At 37.6% G+C, this 21843-nt stretch overlaps 1 protein-coding gene across 11 annotated transcripts in view; it reads right to left on the bottom strand.

Moving 5' to 3' along the window:
- LOC120523983 (protein furry homolog) overlaps nt 1-21843 on the bottom strand; it is a 468780-nt gene that overhangs the window by 145010 nt on the left and 301927 nt on the right. For all 11 annotated transcript variants that reach the window (XR_005632732.1, XM_039745747.1, XM_039745746.1 and 8 more), the window contains 7 exons: nt 18521-18624; nt 17734-17842; nt 13407-13493; nt 8964-9135; nt 8707-8839; nt 5629-5736; nt 4574-4829 (listed from right to left, as the gene is read on the bottom strand). Coding sequence is in view for 10 of the 11 variants with exons in the window: in XM_039745747.1 (XP_039601681.1) it covers nt 4574-4829; nt 5629-5736; nt 8707-8839; nt 8964-9135; nt 13407-13493; nt 17734-17842; nt 18521-18624 (969 nt within the window). In the remaining variant the exon portion in view is untranslated. The remainder of the gene's footprint in view (nt 1-4573; nt 4830-5628; nt 5737-8706; nt 8840-8963; nt 9136-13406; nt 13494-17733; nt 17843-18520; nt 18625-21843) is intronic.

Below are 21843 nucleotides of genomic sequence, written 5' to 3'. Positions count from 1 at the left end.
CTGGCAAACAAAATCAAAAAGAAAAGACATTACTCAGAACTCAAGAACATAATAAAGACAAAACCAAAAGCAAAAAAACCTAACATTAGGGTCTTCTTAGAGCTGAAGCTAACTATATTAAATGAGAACCCTGAACGTTAGTGCATCTACTAAGGGATAACGAATAATGTGACTGCCACATATTTAGAGCATCACTTCTGTGGTACCATTGGTGCGACAATCACGGTTATGTGATGCTTCTAAATTGTATCATGTAAATAAGAAAAACAAGACATGAAGTCAAAGTGAAAAGTAAACCCCAGTAATAGAATCCTCATGCTAAAAATACAAAATACACAAAGACAAACATATAAAAACATGTCAATATATCACTGCCATGATGGGATTCTGTAACCCATTTCTAGACTGCAGCATATGAATTGGACTGACTCCACACAATTGGTCCACACTTATTAGAGATGTATTGTTCTTTGGCAGTAGAAATTCAATGATAGTATGATACATGACTGTCAAGTTTCAGCTGTTGACTTGGTTCTAAAACAAGAAACACAGACTAACGCCACAAATGCCAGATTTTAAGTTGAAGTAAATAACTAACGCTTCAGTTTTTTGGCTATACTGTATGTTTACCATTATTAGAGCTGTCACTATAGTCTTTAGTTTGGAGTTCTTGGTCACAACAACACTATGTGTTGTTCTGGTGCACTTACAGCATTTTGTACAACATCAGGTGGCCTTCTTATATAAGTCTGTCTATTAGAAAGACATCAGAACTTTGCTGTCAAATAAAAGAAATACTTTGCAAGAGACTCTTCAACAATATAATTTCTTTTTGAAGTCTTGACCTTATTTTTGTTTAATGACTTTGTGTTTATTGGTTTTCCACAAAAACTAACAGCTAAATCACCCTCTTGGGACAAACAAAGTGCTATCTATCAATTGTGCTCATAAGAATTACTTATGAATGTATGAGAAAACCCTCATATATAATATTGTACTTAAATTGTCCTGATATACTGTATAGTTATACAAGATTATAAGCTTTATGGGGTTCCCCCGTATTTTTGGCTCTTTTTCTTTAAAGAGTAATTACATCTTTTTACATATTCTGTCTCTGTGATGGCCAGCGCAGTTTTGTAAGCTGTGGTATGTTGGGCTTCTACACCCAGAGCACCCTCATTTTTAGGCCTTTTTGGATCATATATGATCAGGATATGTCCCCTCATATGCACACTAGTATTTAAACAATATTTAAACAATAATCTAAATTACCTGATCACTTAGTTCAATCAAATGTCATTGCTTAACTGACATTGATGGCCAAATTCTCAAATCAGTATATATCGGCTGTACACATCTTGGCTAGGGAATCCATTCCCGGACGGATTTATCCATTCCCGGGAAATCGGGAATCCTGCATGTCTCCTTTCTTCTAAGACACTGGTCATCCTGCATGCACGATCAAACGCACGAGCTACTGCAAAACTCCGGCTGTGATCTAGTTAGCCTTCCAATTTATATCGACTAAAGAAGGGATTTTAAAAAAATTGTTTGGGGAGGGTATGGGCTGGATGTGTAATTAGAAGAGGATTTTTTTCTCTCACAATGTCACAATTGAAGTGCGTTTGTCTGATCTGTCAATCTATCACTGCTATTCCAAAGAAGGAAAATGTGGAAAGGCACTTCAAACTGTTCATAAAAACTACGAAACTGACTTCCTTCCGAAAAGTAATCTGAGAAAGAGAAAGGAGAGGGAACTAAAATCGCAATTAATCGGACAGCCGTCATTTTTCACTCAGCTGAATTCAAAAGCTCCTTGACTGCATTATTCGGCTCAACTTATTTATGCGAGTCAGACTTTTCCCACATGAAGATTATTAAATCCAAATATTGTAGTGACCATAAATGTATTGAATTGTTATTGTGCCATAAAGGTTATTCAGTTATGCAAGGTACAACAACATATATTTTATGTATAAAGTATACTAAGTGTGTGTGTGTGTGTATATATATATATATATATATATGGTTGAAATAGTTTTACTGTCAAATAATGCAAAGAGTATGCAACACGTGTTTTGCCCTAATTCTGGGCTCATCAGGCGTACACACTCACTGCACCCCCTCTCGGGAATCGAACCTTGGATGTCAGCGCTAGAGGCGAATATATATACTTTTTAATGTAGGTAGATCATTTCGACCTGGTTATTTTAAAAGTACAGTGGTGTGAAAAACTATTTGCCCCCTTCCTGATTTCTTATTCTTTTGCATGTTTATCACACAAAATGTTTCTGATCATCAAACACATTTAACCATTAGTCAAATATAACACAAGTAAACATAAAATGCAGTTTTTAAATGATGGTTTTTATTATTGAGGGAGAAAAAAAATCCAAACCTACATGGCCCTGTGTGAAAAAGTAATTGCCCCTTGTTCAAAAATCACCTAACTGTGGTGTATCACACCTGAGTTCAATTTCCGTAGCCACCCCCAGGCCTGATTACTGCCACACCTGTTTCAATCAAGAAATCACTTAAATAGGAGCTGCCTGACACAGAGAAGTAGACCAAAATCACCTCAAAAGCTAGACATCATGCCATGATCCAAAGAAATTCAGGAACAAATGAGAACAGAAGTAATTGAGATCTATCAGTCTGGTAAAGGTTATAAAGCCATTTCTAAAACTTTGGGACTCCAGCGAACCACAGTGAGAGCCATTATCCACAAATGGCAAAAACATGGAACAGTGGTGAACCTTCCCAGGAGTGGCCGGCCGACCAAAATTACCCCAAGAGCGCAGACACGACTCATCCGAGAGGTCACAAAGACCCCAGGACAACGTCTAAAGAACTGCAGGCCTCACTTGCCTCAATTAAGGTCAGTGTTCACGACTCCACCATAAGAAAGAGACTGGGCAAAACGGCCTGCATGGCAGATTTCCAAGACGCAAACCACTGTTAAGCAAAAAGAACATTAGGGCTCGTCTCAATTTTGCTAAGAAACATCTCAATGATTGCCAAGACTTTTGGGAAAATACCTTGTGGACTGATGAGACAAAAGTTGAACTTTTGGAAGGCAAATGTCCGTTACATCTGGCGTAAAAGGAACACAGCATTTCAGAAAAGAACATCATACCAACAGTAAAATATGGTGGTGGTAGTGTGATGGTCTGGGGTTGTTTTGCTGCTTCAGGACCTGGAAGGCTTGCTGTGATAGATGGAACCATGAATTCTACTGTCTACCAAAAATCCTGAAGGAGAATATCGGCCATCTGTTCGTCAACTCAAGCTGAAGCGATCTTGGGTGCTGCAACAGGACAATGACCCAAAACACACCTGCAAATCCACCTCTGAATGGCTGAAGAAAAACAAAATGAAGACTTTGGAGTGGCCTAGTCAAAGTCCTGACCTGAATCCAATTGAGATGCTATGGCATGACCTTAAAAAGGCGGTTCATGCTAGAAAACCCTCAAATAAAGCTGAATTACAACAATTCTGCAAAGATGAGTGGGCCAAAATTCCTCCAGAGCGCTGTAAAAGACTCATTGCAAGTTATCACAAACGCTTGATTGCAGTTATTGCTGCTAAGGGTGGCCCAACCAGTTATTAGGTTCAGGGGGCAATTACTTTTTCACACAGGGCCATGTAGGTTTGGATTTTTTCTCCCTAAATAATAAAACCATCATTTAAAAACTGCATTTTGTGTTTACTTGTGTTATATTTGACTAATGGTTAAATGTGTTTGATGATCAGAAACATTTTGTGTGACAAACATGCAAAAGAATAAGAAATCAGGAAGGGACAAATAGTTTTTCACACCACTGTAGCTCACAAGCCGAATAACTGTGGGCACCCTTGATCTAGTTAGTTGTGGTAATAAGAGTGTAGAAAGCATAACTTGTCCAGCGTGCGGTCGTCCAGGCGAGAGAGTACTTCGTGCAGAGTACGCCAGCTGCTGAGAAAGCACGTTTTGCCTCCACTGAAGTAGGCAGCACAGTCATCAGATACTGACACACTTGTTCTAAACAACACCCGCGCTTGCCGTTGCTGTGAAACACCGCCATTTCAGCTGTTACTGATGCTTTCAGTTTCTTGTCATCATTCTGTGATGGCAAGTTTCTTGGCACAGATAATGCGGATGCAACAGACTGACGCATTGCAATTTCAAGTTGCTGTTCAAAGCTGTTGTCTGACAGGCGTCAACAAAGTCTTCAGTTTTCAACTATAACTCTGTTATATCTTGATAGATTTTTACACTTTTACACGCTATATACGCGAACTTGGCCGTTCCCGGTTTCCTGGGAATTACAGCAGCTTCATTCCCGGGAAAGCGGGAATGAAAAATGTCCGGGAATCCTGGAGCCCGGGATTGGATTCCCTAATCTTGGCTCTCCATATAAAGATATTTTAGTGAAGCTCGTTTGGTGAAACAGACAGAACTGGCCAACTTGTTTGTTTTACAAGGGTTTCATGATTTCACGACCACTTGTGCAAGTTCACATTGATCGAACACACCTTGACTGGTCAAGATGGCTAGAAATACAGAAACACTGGATAATGTAAAATGACATACCTCTGAGGTTCGTATTTTAGTTTGGTCGTGACCTTTCCCTTGAGTCTGAATTGTGAGCTTCCACTGAGTTAGCAGCTGAAGCAGTAGCTTCAAAGAGGTATCTAGGAGGCCCTGATGAGTATCGTGAACTTCACGCAATAGGAAGTTGGTGAATCCAAAGAGTACATCCTCTCTCCAGTCAGCAAAGTCAACTAGCAGGCTTTGAAGAGAATTCTGGGCAATAAGGCGTAACTCATCATCCATGTGGATAGTCAATCTTAAGAAAGACAAGAGACACAGTATATGCAGGTTACTTGGATGAAATAGTGTGCAGTAAAATCAACATTGCATATCACAGTGACAAAAGCTGATCTTAGAATACATTTTAAATTCTTTGGCTTGAAAGTTCACCCTCAAGTCCCACAAACCAAGAAATGTTTTTAGAGGAAACAGATGTGAGACATGATTGTGCAAATGCGTCTTGGGTGCTTTGGAAGGGACTGGGATATTGCTCAGTTTAAAGTCTTTACAAAATAAATTAATATTGATTGTTCTTGTAGGAAAGTGGAGATAAACAATAGAAAATCTAGCTTTACAAAAGCCATTAAAGTACACAAACCTAAATAAGAATTATATGCATTAAATGTATATTGATTTTTTTAAGATATCTCATAAATATTAAACATAACAAAGCACAAGTTAATGATGTCTCTTAACAATTCATTCCTCTATTTTCTTCTCTGCTTTTCCTGCTAAAATATGAAACAATACCATTTGTACATTTGTGAAAGGGAAATTCAAACTCTCTCTGGCAATTCAGGAAATCATGACCTTTAAGGGAGCTATAGCATTTGCCGTGGTTACTTAATCCAAATTCCAGGTTGATTTCTTTACACTGGTAATGAAGGAATGTATAAATGAAACTTCACTACCTGCTGAGGACCACAGCAGCTAAGAATCTGCCCTGGTGCTAAAGGCATAAAATAACAATAATTACATTATATGTCCGTTTGTGGCTCCCAATTCATGCAGAATGCAGGCTTTCATCTTACCGTAACTTTGTTGGTGATACATACCGTGCCAGCAAGTCAATGAGCTCCAGCTTGGACATGCCATCAGGCAGTATTCGAGGTATAGCAGCTACACATGTCCTGAAGAGATCAATCTTTGGCTTTCTTTCACCGCTGTAGCAAGTGAAGCATTTAAAAAAAAATACAAAAAAAACAAAACAAGTGTCAGCATTTATTTCAGTTTCAGCCCCAGTCTAATGTTTCACTTAACAAAGTCAGCATTTAGAATTTAAAGTGGATGAGCATTAAAGATCACACACATAAATTATTGTTTTTATTTTATGCACATATAATAAAAGCAGTTTAACAGCTAGGATTGGCTCTGGTCTTGTGCCCAGTGAAGTCAACGACCTTTCTGCCTTCTTTTAAGATATATTCTCTTGGTCACAATAACTGTCCTTTTATGTGGGAATACTGTCTCAAAGTGGTTTACTTGCACAGTAAAATAACCTTTCAAAACTGTGGTAAGTTACTACTTTCTCAGGTGGCATTTCAAAACCACTATACAGTTAGTTATATGTTATGTATACATCATCACCATCATCATGACTTTTTTTTAGGTTTACGCAGGTTAGCCGGTTGATCCCTACATTGTCCTCTACTATCCTGCCAATTCTTTGGAGTGAGACCCTTTCTTTTCAAATAATCTGACAATACCCCCAACCACATTTTCTTTAGCCTTCCTATTTGTCTTCATCCTTTCCAACTCCAACACCCAGCTGTCCACTGCCTTTCACTTTATAAGCCCAAACCTTCTTAGTCTGGTTATCCTTATAACAACAACCATTGCCTCCACACCACATCTTTCTTAGAGCTCAGTAGTAATAGGGTGTTGAACCATGTTAGCCATTATGGATGCAATGAGAAGTCAAGTAAAATGACACCTTTTAGAGGCCTACTGAACCAATCAAGAGGCCTACTGAACCAATCACAATATGCAAGCCGGTAATCCAATCAGTCAATAAAAGGTCATCATTTTGCTTCACTTTTCATTGGACCTGAGCATTAATTCTCCTCTCACTCCATGACAATCCACACATCCACCTGATCATTTTCATCACTGTGCATAGATAGATAGATAGATAGATAGATAGATAGATAGATAGATAGATAGATAGATAGATAGATAGATAGATAGATAGATAGATAGATAGATAGATAGATAGACAGATAGAGAGATACTTTATTAATCCCCAAGGGGAAATTTTCACCTCTGCTTCATGTTCCATTTTCATTGACCATATCTTAGTTTGGTACACTCATTACATGTTTAAATATCATATTTCATTTATTAGCATTTATTATTGTGGGGAGTCCTGCAGTAGAAGTCTGAAATGGAAATGGTGTGAACCTCTGATATTACATGTTCATTACCTATAAATGATATAACCCTTCAATGAGTATGAGTTTTCTTATTCTATTTTATTATTAAACATAATTGGTATTCGTAGTATGCCACGTTATTTAAAGTCTCTACTATGTTTAATATTGGTATGATACAATGGATTTGAGCCTGTGTTTAGAAACCAATGGAGTATTTTTAAAAATTATTTAATATCTAATTGTTATTTTATATCTTTTTGATGGGCTGATGTACATTAATAAAACTTGTGGTAAAAAAACATGTTTGTTGTAATTGTGTCTCATAAAGTGTCGGCTGATGTCAAATGTATCTGCTCTCTTCATGGGACAGCTATAGAGGATTTGACTTGACACTAAGGGGGTCTCTATGAATTTGGTCCCACCTGAAACTTTATGTTTGATGTTTGCAACTGGAAATGATGGAAGTTGAAAGTAAAGATTAGAGTAACTCCAAGAATAAGAAATGTATCTACAAGTTTGTTAATGGGATTTTAAAACTTAATTTTGGCTCTCCTCAAAGATTATAATGCTCTAATGCTAAATGTTTAAAAGCAAAACACATGTTGTGTACCCTTTGAGCTGCAACTGAGAGGATGTGGCAGATGTTTGCCAAATGGCTGACCAACCACAAGCATTACAAGGTAGGTAACAACCTAAATAATCAGATTGTCATTCAGAACTAGGAATGTTTTATATATATATATATATATATATATATATATATATATATATATATATATATATGTTGTGATGGATGGCATGTAGCTACTGGCGTCCCTGTCGGGATGGACTCTTTTCCCATTCCTGGCCAGAAGGTCCAGGTGGCGAGTTACTGGAAGAGGGGAAATTTGTCCCTGACTTAGTCAGGAGATTGGCAGAAGATGCCAGGTTGGAAGGGGGTACACAAGCATCCTGGCAGAGTTGGACAGAGTAAAAATATCTGGCCGGGAGGCCAATGTGATGGAAGGACATGGGGACACAATCTACATGCTCCCCCCACATGCTAGGTGCAGCATCCCTGTGCAAAACTAACTCTGCAGACACCCACAAAGTATGCTGGCAAACTGTAGTCCCATGGTGCAGCCTTGTTTGGTTGAACGGGTGCTGCCAGGGGGTGTTGCAGGCATCTATGATTTCCTACTTTGTTGGGCTTCCATGTGACCTGGAAGTGTTTCCTAGAGGCCACGCCCTGGCACTAGAAGTAATCCTGGGTCTCAGCTAAAAGGAGTCACTCTGCCTCATCTAGACAAAACAGATATAGCATGCTATTTTTATTTTTTATTTTTTCTCCAGCCGTCTGGAGTTTATTTATTTTTTCTGTCCCCCCTGGCCATTGAACCTTACTCTTATTCGATGTTAATTAATGTTGATTTATTTTGTTTTCTTATTGTGTCTTTTTTCTATTCTTTATTATGTAAAGCACTTTGAGCTACTGTTTGTATGAAAATGTGCTATATAAATAAATGTTGTTGTTGTTGTATTTTAACATAATTATAGTAAATCCATACATTCATCCATTATCCAACCCGCTATATTCTAAAGACAGGGTCACGGGGGTCTGCTGAAGCCAATCCCACCCAACACAGGGCGCAAGGCCGGAAACAAACCCTGGGCAGGGCGCCAGCCCACCTTAGATTACAGTATATTGTTATCTAAAAAGAACACAATTGTTGAAAACGAAAAGATGCATATGAACATTTTTTTTGCACTTTGTTTGCTTACGTTATCATGTCTTCAGGTTCTTTATTCAGCATTTGGACGTTGGTCATCATCATACATCGTCCTACTTCTTTGTCAAGGTGTCTAAGGATGTTGTCAATGGCTTTTCGCACTTGTGAATAATATAAAGCCATGCCTGAAAATATGAAGAACTAGATTAATTTTAGTGTAAATTAGTTTAAAACTAACTCCAACAAACAAACATTACTGGTATTCAAGCAGCTGTTACTGAGATAGGAAATGCAGCATCATCAACTAACCGATCATTTTAGCTTCTTCTTCAGTTAATGTTTTGCTCAAGTATGTCTTCTTGACCCTGAGGGTATTGCCTGAGGGCAGAACAGCTCCAGTGTTTGGCATGGGGGGCTCACCATCCTTCTGCTGCAGGTTGTCTGCTATTACCAAGAATGCTCTCAGACCAATATTCATTCTCTGTGGAACAAGCAGAAAAACTAAGATTATTTAAATCCATCAGCTTTCAATTTAAAATTATAGGTTCATTACAATTACATTAATTTCTCAATGACCATTTGCAAAAAGATAATGGTAAAAGGTGTCATTTTAAAAAATAGATTTATCAGAAATGACTGTACACCAGCAGATGCGGAGTACAATACTTGACACTCTAGCCTACAGCAAGGTCAGTGGCAAAACAAATTTAGCAGGGGGCATTAGATTTACACTGGGGCTGATGCATGATTACCATACAAATAAAGCCCAGAGTATTTCTGGTTCACAAATATGCCTGAGAGTGCATAAACAATAGATTAGATCAAAATATGAAATATGGTGCTCAGGTGCACATAAAACCAACACACAACAATGAATAAAACAGTTCTGTGTAACAGGAGATCATCAAATAATCAAAATGAAAATAAAAATAAAAATAACATAGCATGTGGATTTTAAGAATGCTAAACAGAGTGAAAACAGGAAACCATGTGAACAACAGCAGCAAAACAATTTATTTCATGTGTAGCCCAAAATCACACAAGGAGTGCTGCAATGGGCTTTAACAGGCCCTGTTTTCTGACAGACCCCCCAGTATTAACTCCTTAAGAAGACAAGTAAAATTACCCCCCAAAAAACATTGTAGGGAAGTAATCTTGGGAAAGACAATTGAGAGAGACTCACTACCAGGTAGTTTGGATGTGTAATGGGTGTCAAAAAATGAGGTCAATACAATACAATACACAGAACAGGACACAAGTAAGAATAAAAGGGTAAATGCATTTGTGCAATTTATATAGCTCTGCAATGTTCATTCCTGAAAGAGTATAAAGCTGCACCAGTCCATAAGTCAGTATTAACATTTACACAAGACTAAGATGGACATACTGTATCTTGAGTAGGAAGCAGTGGAATGTTTCCACAAGGCACAAAACTTAAAATGAAATTTCTGTTCCTTTCCCCACAGTGACTGTCTGAGATGGAACAAGCAACCCACTAGCTGCATTGCTGGGAAGATATTATTGCAGGTATTCTAGCAAACATGAATTGTGAATACTTGATAGAAAAGGAAAGGCCATGACTAGAATGTGAATGCTTCTACAGCGGTGCCTTATTTGCAGATGCCATTTTGGCCCACATGCCACTTAAAATCCCAGTAAATTGCTGTTTAGGGAAAATGATACATTTTTCATCAAACAATTTTATTATATAGTTAAAAATATGTATACACTAGGGGGCTTTGCCTTCAACTCACTTCACTTGCCCACCCCCCAACCCTCCTCGGAGGCATACGTCACGCTTGGCACTTCGCGTTTCTGCCGCTCACATTGTGAAGGGGGACGGGGGGCAAACTAAGGAAAAGTGGACGGATCAGCTGCTACCGAGCTGCATGTTCTGCATATTGCGTTGCGCATCAATCATTTAAAAGCCTGTACAGCAGCTGCCCTTTAAGCCAGCTTCTGCTACCGAGCTGCGTGATCTGCATGTTGTGCTGCGTGACGATCATTTAAAAGCCTGTACAGTAGCTGTCCATTTGTCTCACTTCCTTGTCTCATGGGACGTTAAAGTTTCTCTGAGAAATAGTTTGTAAGTAGGGCGTGACGTGCAAGTAGTCTTTATGGACTTCAAAGTGTCTCTCCCCGAGATGATTACATCTCGACCCAAGATTTTTTACATAATAGATAGATATATAAAGATATTATTTTCAAACTAGGTTTTGGGGGAGCAAACGTGTCTGGATGTATTACCAAACATGGGGCCAGGGACAAAATATATATTGCCCTGTGAGAAACTGCTTATTAAGTTAACATCCCTTCTTTTCCTAGTAATGGCACAGATTACCTTATACAATCCATTCAAACCACAGAAGAATGACCCATCAGTAAAGGCAGAAAAGTGTGCTTTTCATAGCACCTGGTAAAATGGAGTGTCATTATCAAGCAGTCGTATGCTTCGTGGAGACTGTGAACAAGGTTACGTAGTTAATTTCTCATTTAAGTTGTTTTTATTCACCTTTATGCTATACCCCAGTAGGTCAGGGTGGTTGAGCCAGATCCTGTCCTGGTAGCACTTGGTGCAGGAATTCCACCTAGATGGAGTTCCAGACCACTGCAGATTTTTTTACATCCATCTATCCTATAGCCTGCTCAATCCAGTTCAGGGTCATGGAGGTCACAGCCTATCGTAGAAGCAGTACACACTCATTCCAATCAACACTACCTACTGAATATGACTTTAGGATGTGAGGCAGAGAGAGGACTTGGGGGACAAACACACACACAGTGAAAATGTGGAAACTCAACATGGACAACTACAAGGCCGTGACCTTGGATTCTGGAATCATGAGGCAAAAGTGCTAATTATTGTGTCTCTATTGTTTCATATACAATGCATAATATAAATATAGACAATAAGTCACATGTAAATGTTGGATTTATTATCATATATCATAATGTAATGAAATGGCATGAAAAATGGGAAATTTGACTGTGGCCCCCACATCCAAAAAGCCCACCAAAACTCTTTCCCTTGCTATACTATGTCCCAATGGGGATGTCATTAAATGTCATTAATATTAAATGTTAACTGTACCTGCACTACACACTATGAACTTACACATTGTAATCAAACAGGATATGTGTTGTGACATGTTGACAATACCAAGCGCGATACCGCTTAACAGGCTTGAAAAAGAGAACTCCAACATTACCGTCTATTTATCTTGAGAGCTAGCTACCTGACCCTAGGTACAATGAATGACCAGTAGCTGTTCTCAAGCTAACCTGTTGGCTTTAACACATGAATAGTGATGAGCGAGCATGCTCGGCCAAACATGTGTTCGGCTCGAGCATCGCTATGCTCGGAGCATGGCGCTACTCGAACGAGCACCACATGTGCTCATGAGCCATGCTCGAGTCTCTGCCCCGCAAGTTTCTCAGGTTGGAGACAGCCAATCAAGGGGCTGGTAAGTACTGCCCTCACTGTAATGCCAGTAGCCATGTCTGGTGCTGGCATTACAGTGATTGGCTGGCCGGAACACGTCATCGGGTGCTATATATGCAGGCACTGTCATATAATGTTTTAGAGCATCAGCTCACCTGCAGGCACTCCCATATCACATTTTAGAGCAGTGAAAGGCAACCTTTTTCGAGTTGCAGTGCACTAAGTCCAAAAATTTTCTTTCACGGCACACCTGGGGGACTGCCCATAAATAAAGTCGTGGCGACACAATCTATGGACAATCACCAATAAAAATAGTTAATTTTACCAGTTTGAAAGACATTTTATTAATAAAGGAATCAAAGGATAAATCTTAAATTTAATTAATGTGAACGCTGAGATTGTTTTTCAGCACATATGAGATTGATGCGAGGATCAATTTTCGAAAGACAGACGCGCATTTCCTTGTCGATCATTTGATGTCTCTCGCGTTTCTTAGACTTCATTTCTGTAAGTGTTCCGTTTTCCAACATAAATTTTTTTTTAAACAATATCTTTTTAATCAACCAAAAGTTCAAAAACATTAGCAATTTTAAATATTTTACAAAAGTTTTCACGGCGCCCCTAGAAAATTACGCAGCGCACTGTGCACCGGTTGCCCAACAATGTTTTAGAGCGTCAGCTCACCTGCAGGCACTGGCATATAATGTTTTAGAGCGTCATTTTTCCTATAAAATTGATTTTTTTGGGGGGTTTTGGGCGTGTTTTTGTCAGTCTGTAAAAATGGCATACAACTCGGACAAACTGGTTCCCAGCAGTGACTTGGGAGTCCAAGATGCATCCAGACATCGTCCCCATGCTGTTCCCGGGCCATTTGGGTGGTGTTTCTGTCACTTTCTGACCTTTTCCAATGGACCAGGCACCCTCCTCTCTTCCCATTGACTTACATTATACTCGGGTGCTCGGTAGAGCACATGAACATCGCGATGTGTTCGGATCGAACACCCGAACACTTTGGTGCTCACTCATCACTACACATGAACTCTGGACCTATGTTTTTTTTTTTTTTAAATCTACACAATGATTGACATTATTTGTGTGGTTTATATTTGAAACTTACTTTTTTATTGATATATTTTCAATATTAACTTTTTTATATTCTAGCAATAATATGGGGAGTTCTTCACAAACAAAAAACTGCTGCTCCCCTTCAACTACCTAATTTTTAAATGTTTCCAAGATTATGTGCAATATTCTATACTCTGAGGTTCAGATATCCATAACTAATAAAGAAACAGGATGAGTATACATACCTCAGGATTAAGAGTAAATGCTTTAGCAGCTTTCCCCACACACAGAAGATCAAAAATGATTTCTTTCATTGCAAAATCCAGTCTTTCCTAGAGAAAGATATTTTAAAAAACAGGTATAAGAACAGTGCACTTCATAATCAATTTGATCTCAAACTTTGTGTGTTTAATCACATGGAGTTCAAAACTGAGTCGGAAGCCATAAGATGTTTTTTTTTTCCTTTCACAAATATACAGCAGAATAAGCAGCAACAGTGACCAACAAATTAACAATTTACAGGTCAAGCACAGTTTCAGAACAAAACTATAAAACTGAGTGAAAAAGAAACAGAACAATGTCTACTGACTAGAGCTTTCCAGACTAGCAAACTAATTTTAGAGTACAGGTTGCTGTGTTAAATGAGTCAAGTAAACTTTTGTGGTCCTCCTGGTAGCCACCCAGTGGTGCATTTCTTGCATCTGTTCTGTTTGCATTTATTCCTGACACTCTATTGTTTTATTATTTTATAGTATTGTAATCCTAAGCACACTGTAAAGTGTTGTGAGATGCTGGACCTCTATAAATCGAAAACATGGATTACTGTAAGTAGTTACCATCTTGTATAAATGTTAAATGTCAGAATAGCAAACATGCTGCAAGTCCATAAAAATGAAAAGAAGAAAAAAAAGTTCAGTGAACATAAGTTGCAATGAAGAACAAGTGCAACTTATGCCAATGAAATGCTGTGGTTAATTATATATATATATATATGTAACATGTAAAAAGTAAGTTATGCCACAACACATCAATCTGCAAGTAAAGTAAAAAGGTAAAATCAAGACGTCTTTAGCCTTCTGTTTCTTGGCAGTTACATCCAAGGCAGTTTTAACATCTCAAGGTGAATAGCTAACAACTCAGTTACACAGGCCACATATCCTAAGAAAACGCACTTAATAGAAATCATCAATAAAAAAGAGACTGACATCACTTCTGTCTCCCACCTGGAAGCTTCGCAACTTTTGCCACATGCCATATATAAGATCCCGCAGTGCCACAAAGTTGGCAATCATTACTGGAACTAAGCCTTGACTGAAAAGTCAACATCAGCCTTTTACCGTACTTTCCACTTTTGTTTATTTTGGCCCTGCCAGTTGAATTAATAAACGGGGCTTGCTTCAAGGTGCCCCTAACATACTGACCATTTCTCTTTTGTTACGCTGTCTACTGAGTGGCACATTCATTCACCAATGCAGAATTGCCAAACCAATTGAACCTGAATATCTTTAGCACATTTGAGGAAACTGGAGTATCCAGAGGAGCCCATAAAAAACACACAAACTCCACACTGGCAGTAGCCTGGCATGATATTTCAACCCCAAGACACTGGATGTGTCAGGCAGCAGCCATGACTACTCTGACTCTCTGTTGCCCCCATGCATTATTTTTTTTTAACAAAAAGTTATCAACATTCAATTTTTCTTAAATACAGATAAATGATATAAGTAAAAGAGTAGTAAAAAAAATCACTGGACTTTGAATTGATAAAAAAAACAGGTGAACATGTGCTGTTTTCATTTACAATACAGCATATAAGGAAACTTCATAGCTTGTAGACTTCATCAGCTGTTTTCAGTAAAAAAAATATGTGATTGTTTATTTTTTTTTTTAAGCAATGGCATACTGTTTTTCATTCATCTGTAACATTATTGTTAAAAAGAAGTGTGTCAAATATCAACAATGATTATTATTTTCAAGTTTGTATAAAAACACTTTAAATACCTTGATGGGGTAGCAAGGCTGTGTCGACTGTAAACAGTCTGATGTGAATATCACGTTAACTAAAAATAAGAATGCAAACTCACTCCACAGAAACAAAAACATCTGATGAGTGCAACAAGTGACCTTGTCAATGTAAAAACTTGATTTTAGAAGTAAAAAAAGGGCTGGCAAATATTTCATTATGTGTAATGAAATAAATCTGCTGGAAAAAAAAACTGTAATACTGCTTCCCCAGCTGTCCAGCAGGCAGGGCACACATGTAGATGAAAAATGTACAATCATTATCTCTATAGAGCAAAAGCTACCAAACCAATTTCATAGTGTTAATACTGTGAATATTTCATTCATTTGTGTGCATCAGTCCATAATTGGTCATTTCCTGTTTAGAGGTTGCCAAAATGAGCAAATCCTTGGAATACCTGAAGTTAAAATTTCAATCCAGTCATAATACATTCCCACTATATACCGTCACAGTTTGTGATACAACCATGAGGAAAAAGAGGACTCAAAGTATGCTTTCTTATTTCAGGATGGGACCACAAGCATTTAAAGATTGTCCTTTCCAACGAGGAAACCAAAAGAGAGCAGAAGGAAATCATGGAAACAAAGAACCACAAATCATGTCCTCCTTCAGGACAGGCATAACTGAATACCTCCAAAAGGGGAGTCCAGTTTACTTTTGGAAGCTGCAAAGGAAGGACCTCTGTCTACAACAGTCCAAATAATAAAAAGAGAACCATACTTTAACTGTGGTTTATTTTGACGTATATTTTACTAAAGAACTGAACTGTTTATTCTTAAGAACTAAACAGAGCACAACTGTTTTAATGGATTTTCCCATGGGATCAATAAAGAGTATCTGATCTAATCTAATTAATGGTATGATGCGACTCAACAAGCTCTCATTTGCCTTGCATGCTGTCTGCCTTGGAAGTCTCGCCTCTTATTTCAGATCTTTATAGGGACATGCTGGGGGCCGCACACACAGGCCAATGGATTTTAGTAACATTGAAATGGTACTCCATTCCAGGCTCTTCAACAGAATAAAATTTGCCAAGCTTCTGTACATAGAGAATAATTTCATTCATCACTAAATCTCAATAAGGAAAAGGCCATACAAACCAAAATAACTGTATTGAGGTAGAGAAAGAAAGAAAAATTAAAGGGGGAGAATACAGAACCACCACTGGGATGGTATCTCAGGCGTAGAAGACCGAACAAAAAAGGGAAAGCCAAACTGACTGCTGAATATGAGTTGATTTGTAGAAGGCCATCTATAGACAGTCAACACCTATCTCATAAACTGTCCTCGGAGCTGTTACAGCAAATACGAGCATAGTCATGGCTGCCACATGTAAACAGAGAATAGCAATGGTCTGAAAATAAGAATGGAAAATGTGTGGTGTCACTCCAAACACAAGACAACATTTTATTTTCACTTAGTTGTTTCTTATACTCCTTATTTTGGATAACATATATTTTTCACTAAAATATTTTTAATATTTAGAACCACAACAATCTGAATAGCTCTCAAAGATTAGCATCACACCACTATGAAGTTAAAAAGGAAACTGCAACATTCGATTGCAACAAAGTTATTGTGCAGCTGCTGTGCACAAAGCCATTATCTTGCAGCTGGCGGACACAAGGAATTTTCTGCTCCATTCGCCAAGTAGAAGTTAACTTAAAGAGATTTTTCTTTGGAGAAAATAAAATTTTATTGTGAACTTTACTCTATGACAAAATGCATTTAATTAGTATATTAAAGTAACACCCAGATTTTACATTGCTGTCTGGAACAAATTGACCTATTTTCACTGTGGCAGTCAACATGTTAAATGTAGCTGGAGGGTTCCAGAAGGCACTGTGAGGACTGATTTTGTTTTAGATGTGCAATGGGCAGGCACACATTTCTTCTGAAGGAAGATCCAAGACCTGATGATTCAATGTAAAACACAATGACAACATAGACCTTCTGGTCTCACATTGTACTGGCCGATCTCACCGGGTGACTAACATCACTTCTGATTTTGAACAGATTACCTCCTTTATCCACCCTGTTAACCTATATTCTACTTCTCTTCTACCCTTGAACCTCTTTTGGACCTTTTTACTTGAGCTCTTTACAATGTTAAAGAACTCTTTTCTTCCAGGTATCTACTGCTGTGATCCTCCACCATATCCCAAAATCCCTTATATTTAAAAAGGTGATAAAAAAAACGTTTACTATATGAATTCTTTCCCTCTGTTCAATGATGTGGTTTTCCGTGTTTATAATATCTGACTCAGTGATATAAACTTATAATTCAAGTTAGGTACAGGTGCTCAATTGTGCAAAAGGACACTCGCTACCAGATAAATTAATTCAGTGACTGCCTGATTGAGATCAATTCCTGGATCACAACATATGTTCAATAAAAATGAATCTATCATTCCTGTGGTCTACAAAACTCCCAAGTATAAATGTAGAACATCACATGAATATAAAAACAAATTTACGCATAACTACTTTAACTATTCAAATTCCATGACACAAAGAGAATAGGTTAATTGAACGTTTTTACAACATACCTGTGCAATAAACTGGATTATTTTTACAAAGATATTAAGAGGCATATCTCTAGGCACAACACTGCGAGATCCTTTTGGAAAAAGCGTAGTAATGATAGTAGTGAGACGGCTAAAAAGAGAGAAGAAAAGGCATCATTAGAAATGGCCAGGACTACTAAACCCATGGTTAGGGCATTGCTACATCAGCGCAACTTCATCAAAACTCGGTCCAGTTTTTCTGTATTAAGAAGCAACATTAGAATGCATCATGATTAAAGGTGCAGAAGAGTTTATTATAATGTGAAATGTTAATGATATTTATTTTATTTTATGTACATGCAGTGCAGAGGTGCAGTGGTCAGCTCTGCTGCCTCATGGATCCAGCAGCCTGGATATATGAGTAGTGTTTACCTCACTGGACTTTGCATATTTTGACTTTTTATTTGGCCCACATGAATGAGGGTATGCAGAAGGTGTAGGTATGAGCTAGCATTGCAAGAGACTGACATGCCATCTTGGACTTCAAGAAAAGAATTAGGAAAAAGTGTATGAGGAGAAGATAATGGGCACCACTGTATTTACTTCTAAAATTGTCTATACATTATGAAAAACAATTGAACATCAATGAAGTGCTATAATTCTCAAGGGGAAAAACCATTGTGAAATTTTCCATTTTTAAGTACGACTTCTATGAGAATATACAAAGACCTTTAGCATCAGACCTTAGAACATTTTGGTCACATCTAAAACTTTTCCATGGAGGCTATAAGTCATACTGAGCCATTATGTCCAGAATCAGGCAGATTACCTCTGAGTCGCTGTGTTGCTTTCACATTTGATTCTGATCATATACACCCACAGAAGTCTGTATAATGATTCCAGTGCAACGCGGGCCATCTTTGGGTCCTTGATCTAGGGTGAGAAAATATGGTGATGGAGTATTATAGCCTCACAAAACACACAAATGCATTAAACAATACAATCCATTTTATTCTTTCAATCCTTCATTCATGTATTGATTTTCTGTTAACACGTCTTCAAGTGATGGCCACCAAGGTAACATGTCCCCCATGGAAAATAGGATTTCCTGTTACCAACAAAAATCGACAGCTTCTAATGGACTGATTCCCAATATTGCTTGCATTAAAGAAAAAATATGGCACTAATCCTTTCTGATGATCAGGCTTCAATCGACTTGTTTTTTTATAATAATAAAAAAAACACAAATGGTAAAAGTATGTAATTTACTGAAAACACAATGCATCAGAAGTTATGATTATATAGTTTATAGTATGGATTATAATGACTTCTGGGATAGAAACAGCAGCAGCCCAAACCTTCTGACACTAAGACAGTCTTGTAGAAAGCAACTTCTGTATGAAAAGCATTTAAGAAATGAATATATTTATCAAGCAACTCTGCAGAAAACAGCATCTTGTGTAAATAATTCACACAATCTTGTCTTTATCAGTAGTGATTTTGTTAATTTGTAGTCTTTTTAAGATCACAGTAGCATGTTTCCAGAGTCTTATTTTTATGATAGCTATTAAATATAAATTAGAGCTCAAGAATACTTAGATTGTTAATCAATGATTTTGTGTGTGTGTGCGTGCGCCCTGTGGTGGGCTGGCGCCCAGCCCGGGGTTTGTTTCCTGCCTTACACCCTGAGTTGGCTGGGATTGGCTCAAGCAGACCCCCGTGACCACGTAGTTAGGATATAGCGGGTTGGAAAATGGATGGATGGATGATTTATACCTAAACGTAAATCTGACCTGTTTTTTCCTGCTGACTATAAACTCAAAGGATAAACAGTATGACTTGATTTACTGTAGGAATAATGTAAGAACTAAATATAGATGTTCCACCCATTATAATTGCATGGAGGAACTCCCAGGACTACTCATGGGCTGCTTGACCTTGCCAGTAAACACAATGGATCGAAAGGTTCAATTCCAACATTTTGTGCTGCCATCTAGCAGCATAAAGGAATTAGCCAGGTCACTTTACACAGCACCTTTGCATCCCCTTGCTGCATAATATGGGACTTCTTGTAACATAACTTAACTGAGGTTATCCTTAACATGGCATACACCAATAGGAAGAGTAACCACTGGTAGCATCAGGAATCAGAGTCTTCAATTGAAAGAATTATACTACAAACATTACACTTTTGTTAATTTTAGTCTTATGACCGTGACTTATGTATACAGCCATTTTGTGTGTAATTTCTTGTTTTGTTGCTTTTGTTGTTTATAGAAATGATTTCAAGGTTTGTCACATGATTTGTGAACTGTAATGTCACTGTTCTGCACCTATAAAAGATACCACGACACATAAGGGAATCTTCAAAAGAAATCTAAAAATGTATTAGATTACCATGGGCTGGGTGGCAGCAATGTTTAAATGAGAATGGAATCATGTGACAGACTGCAGCTTTATTAACCTACAAAGGTTGATACCGGTAAGACAATACTCCAATAAACAAACTCAGAACATTAAACCAAAATCATAATTCAAAGAATATAACTGTTCTGTCTCAGGAAGAAAAGTGAACAGAAGATGAAGTCAAGGTCAAAAGAGAAGCCAAAGTCACAGCCAAATTATCAAGCCAAACTGTCATCAGCAATGACAGAAAAATGTTGAAAAGCAAAGAGGCTTGAATTGTAAAGTGAATAAAAACAGTGTTATTATTCAATACTCTGATGACTGAAGACAGCCAGAGCTGACCTTTGTATGATCATGCCCATGATATCACGTGTCGCACACTCCCCGGTGGTTGAGGATAATTTGCCATAGCTCTGGCCAATGCGAACTCACCAAAATGGTGTCACGGGAAGACATTACAAATTTACAATTTCAAAAACACAAGCTAGACAGAAAGTAACTTCACAATAAGATTCCTTGGGTCAAAAAAAGAAAAACACAGAATAAATGCATAGATTGTCAAAATCCTTCCAGTTATCATCACAAAAATAAATTACAATCTTATGTAATCATAACAGTAAAGGAGGAGTTGAAAACTAAAATAATTTCAAGTATCAGAGCCAAATAAAAAATAAAAGTCATAGTCAATTAACAAATGAGTTTGTCGCCATCAATCACGAATGAGAATACCAATCCTTTCTATTGTATGCTGTATCCACAAACTTGGACAAACCAAAAAGTGTATGACACTGACCTTTACATAACTAACTTGAGGATGGGCCACACACTTCTAAACAAAAAAAAAATTACATTAACCCACTGTTCTCCTTGGCCTCCCAAACCCCCAAAATAATGCCATGCTTATTTTTAAAGGCCAGGGAACAATTGCCAAAAATAAAATACAAATCAGATCATGACAGGAAGATACCATATCATGTGGACTTTTTTTTTTGTTTTTGTGTACTGGAATGTAATGACCAACTTAAATTACAGCCACACAGTCTTCTGATCCTTTGTATGGTCACAGATGATGTCTTTGTGCCACTTCCTATTTTGTCTTTTAATTCCATACAGGCGTCCCACATATATTTGGGCCAGTTACTTTTTTAGGGGTTTCCCTTCCTTGACCTTCCTCTTTCTCCCCTAAGGTTTCTTGTTATACCTTTTTGGAATTACCTAATAATGCTAATAGTTAGCTATAACAAAGTCTACATATATCCATCATCAATTCCACCTCCAGGAAAGGTAAAGAAGAGTCTGAAGATTTCTTATTTACTCCTTTAAAAAGGTCCTTGAAACAAAAAGTACTATTTGTTTATTTACTTTAAAAATATTGACACAAAGGTCAGAGATCCAAAGAAGAGGTCAAAAAGAATATGAAGGACATGGAAGCAGCATCCATTAAAACCTGATAATGATCTTTGTAGATGTTTGTAATGTTTTTAAATATGTTCTAAGCATTAAATGTACTTGTCTGACTGCATTCCTGAAAATGACAAAGAAGCCACTTTCACTTTGCATTACTTAACAGCACATTTACAAGATAATCACAGATAATTCCCCTTGGGATTAATAAAGTATCTATCTATCTATAAAAAAAAACTCTGTATTACCATACTTCCTTAAAAATAGCAATAGCTTCTTTCATGATGTATAATCTTAACTTTTCCCCTACTACATTCAAAAGCATGCTGCACATTATTACTA

The sequence above is a fragment of the Polypterus senegalus genome, chromosome 2 (assembly GCF_016835505.1).
Source record: "Polypterus senegalus isolate Bchr_013 chromosome 2, ASM1683550v1, whole genome shotgun sequence".
Classification (NCBI taxonomy): Eukaryota; Metazoa; Chordata; class Cladistia; order Polypteriformes; family Polypteridae; genus Polypterus; species Polypterus senegalus.
This window is presented reverse-complemented; position numbering and strand designations above follow the sequence as displayed.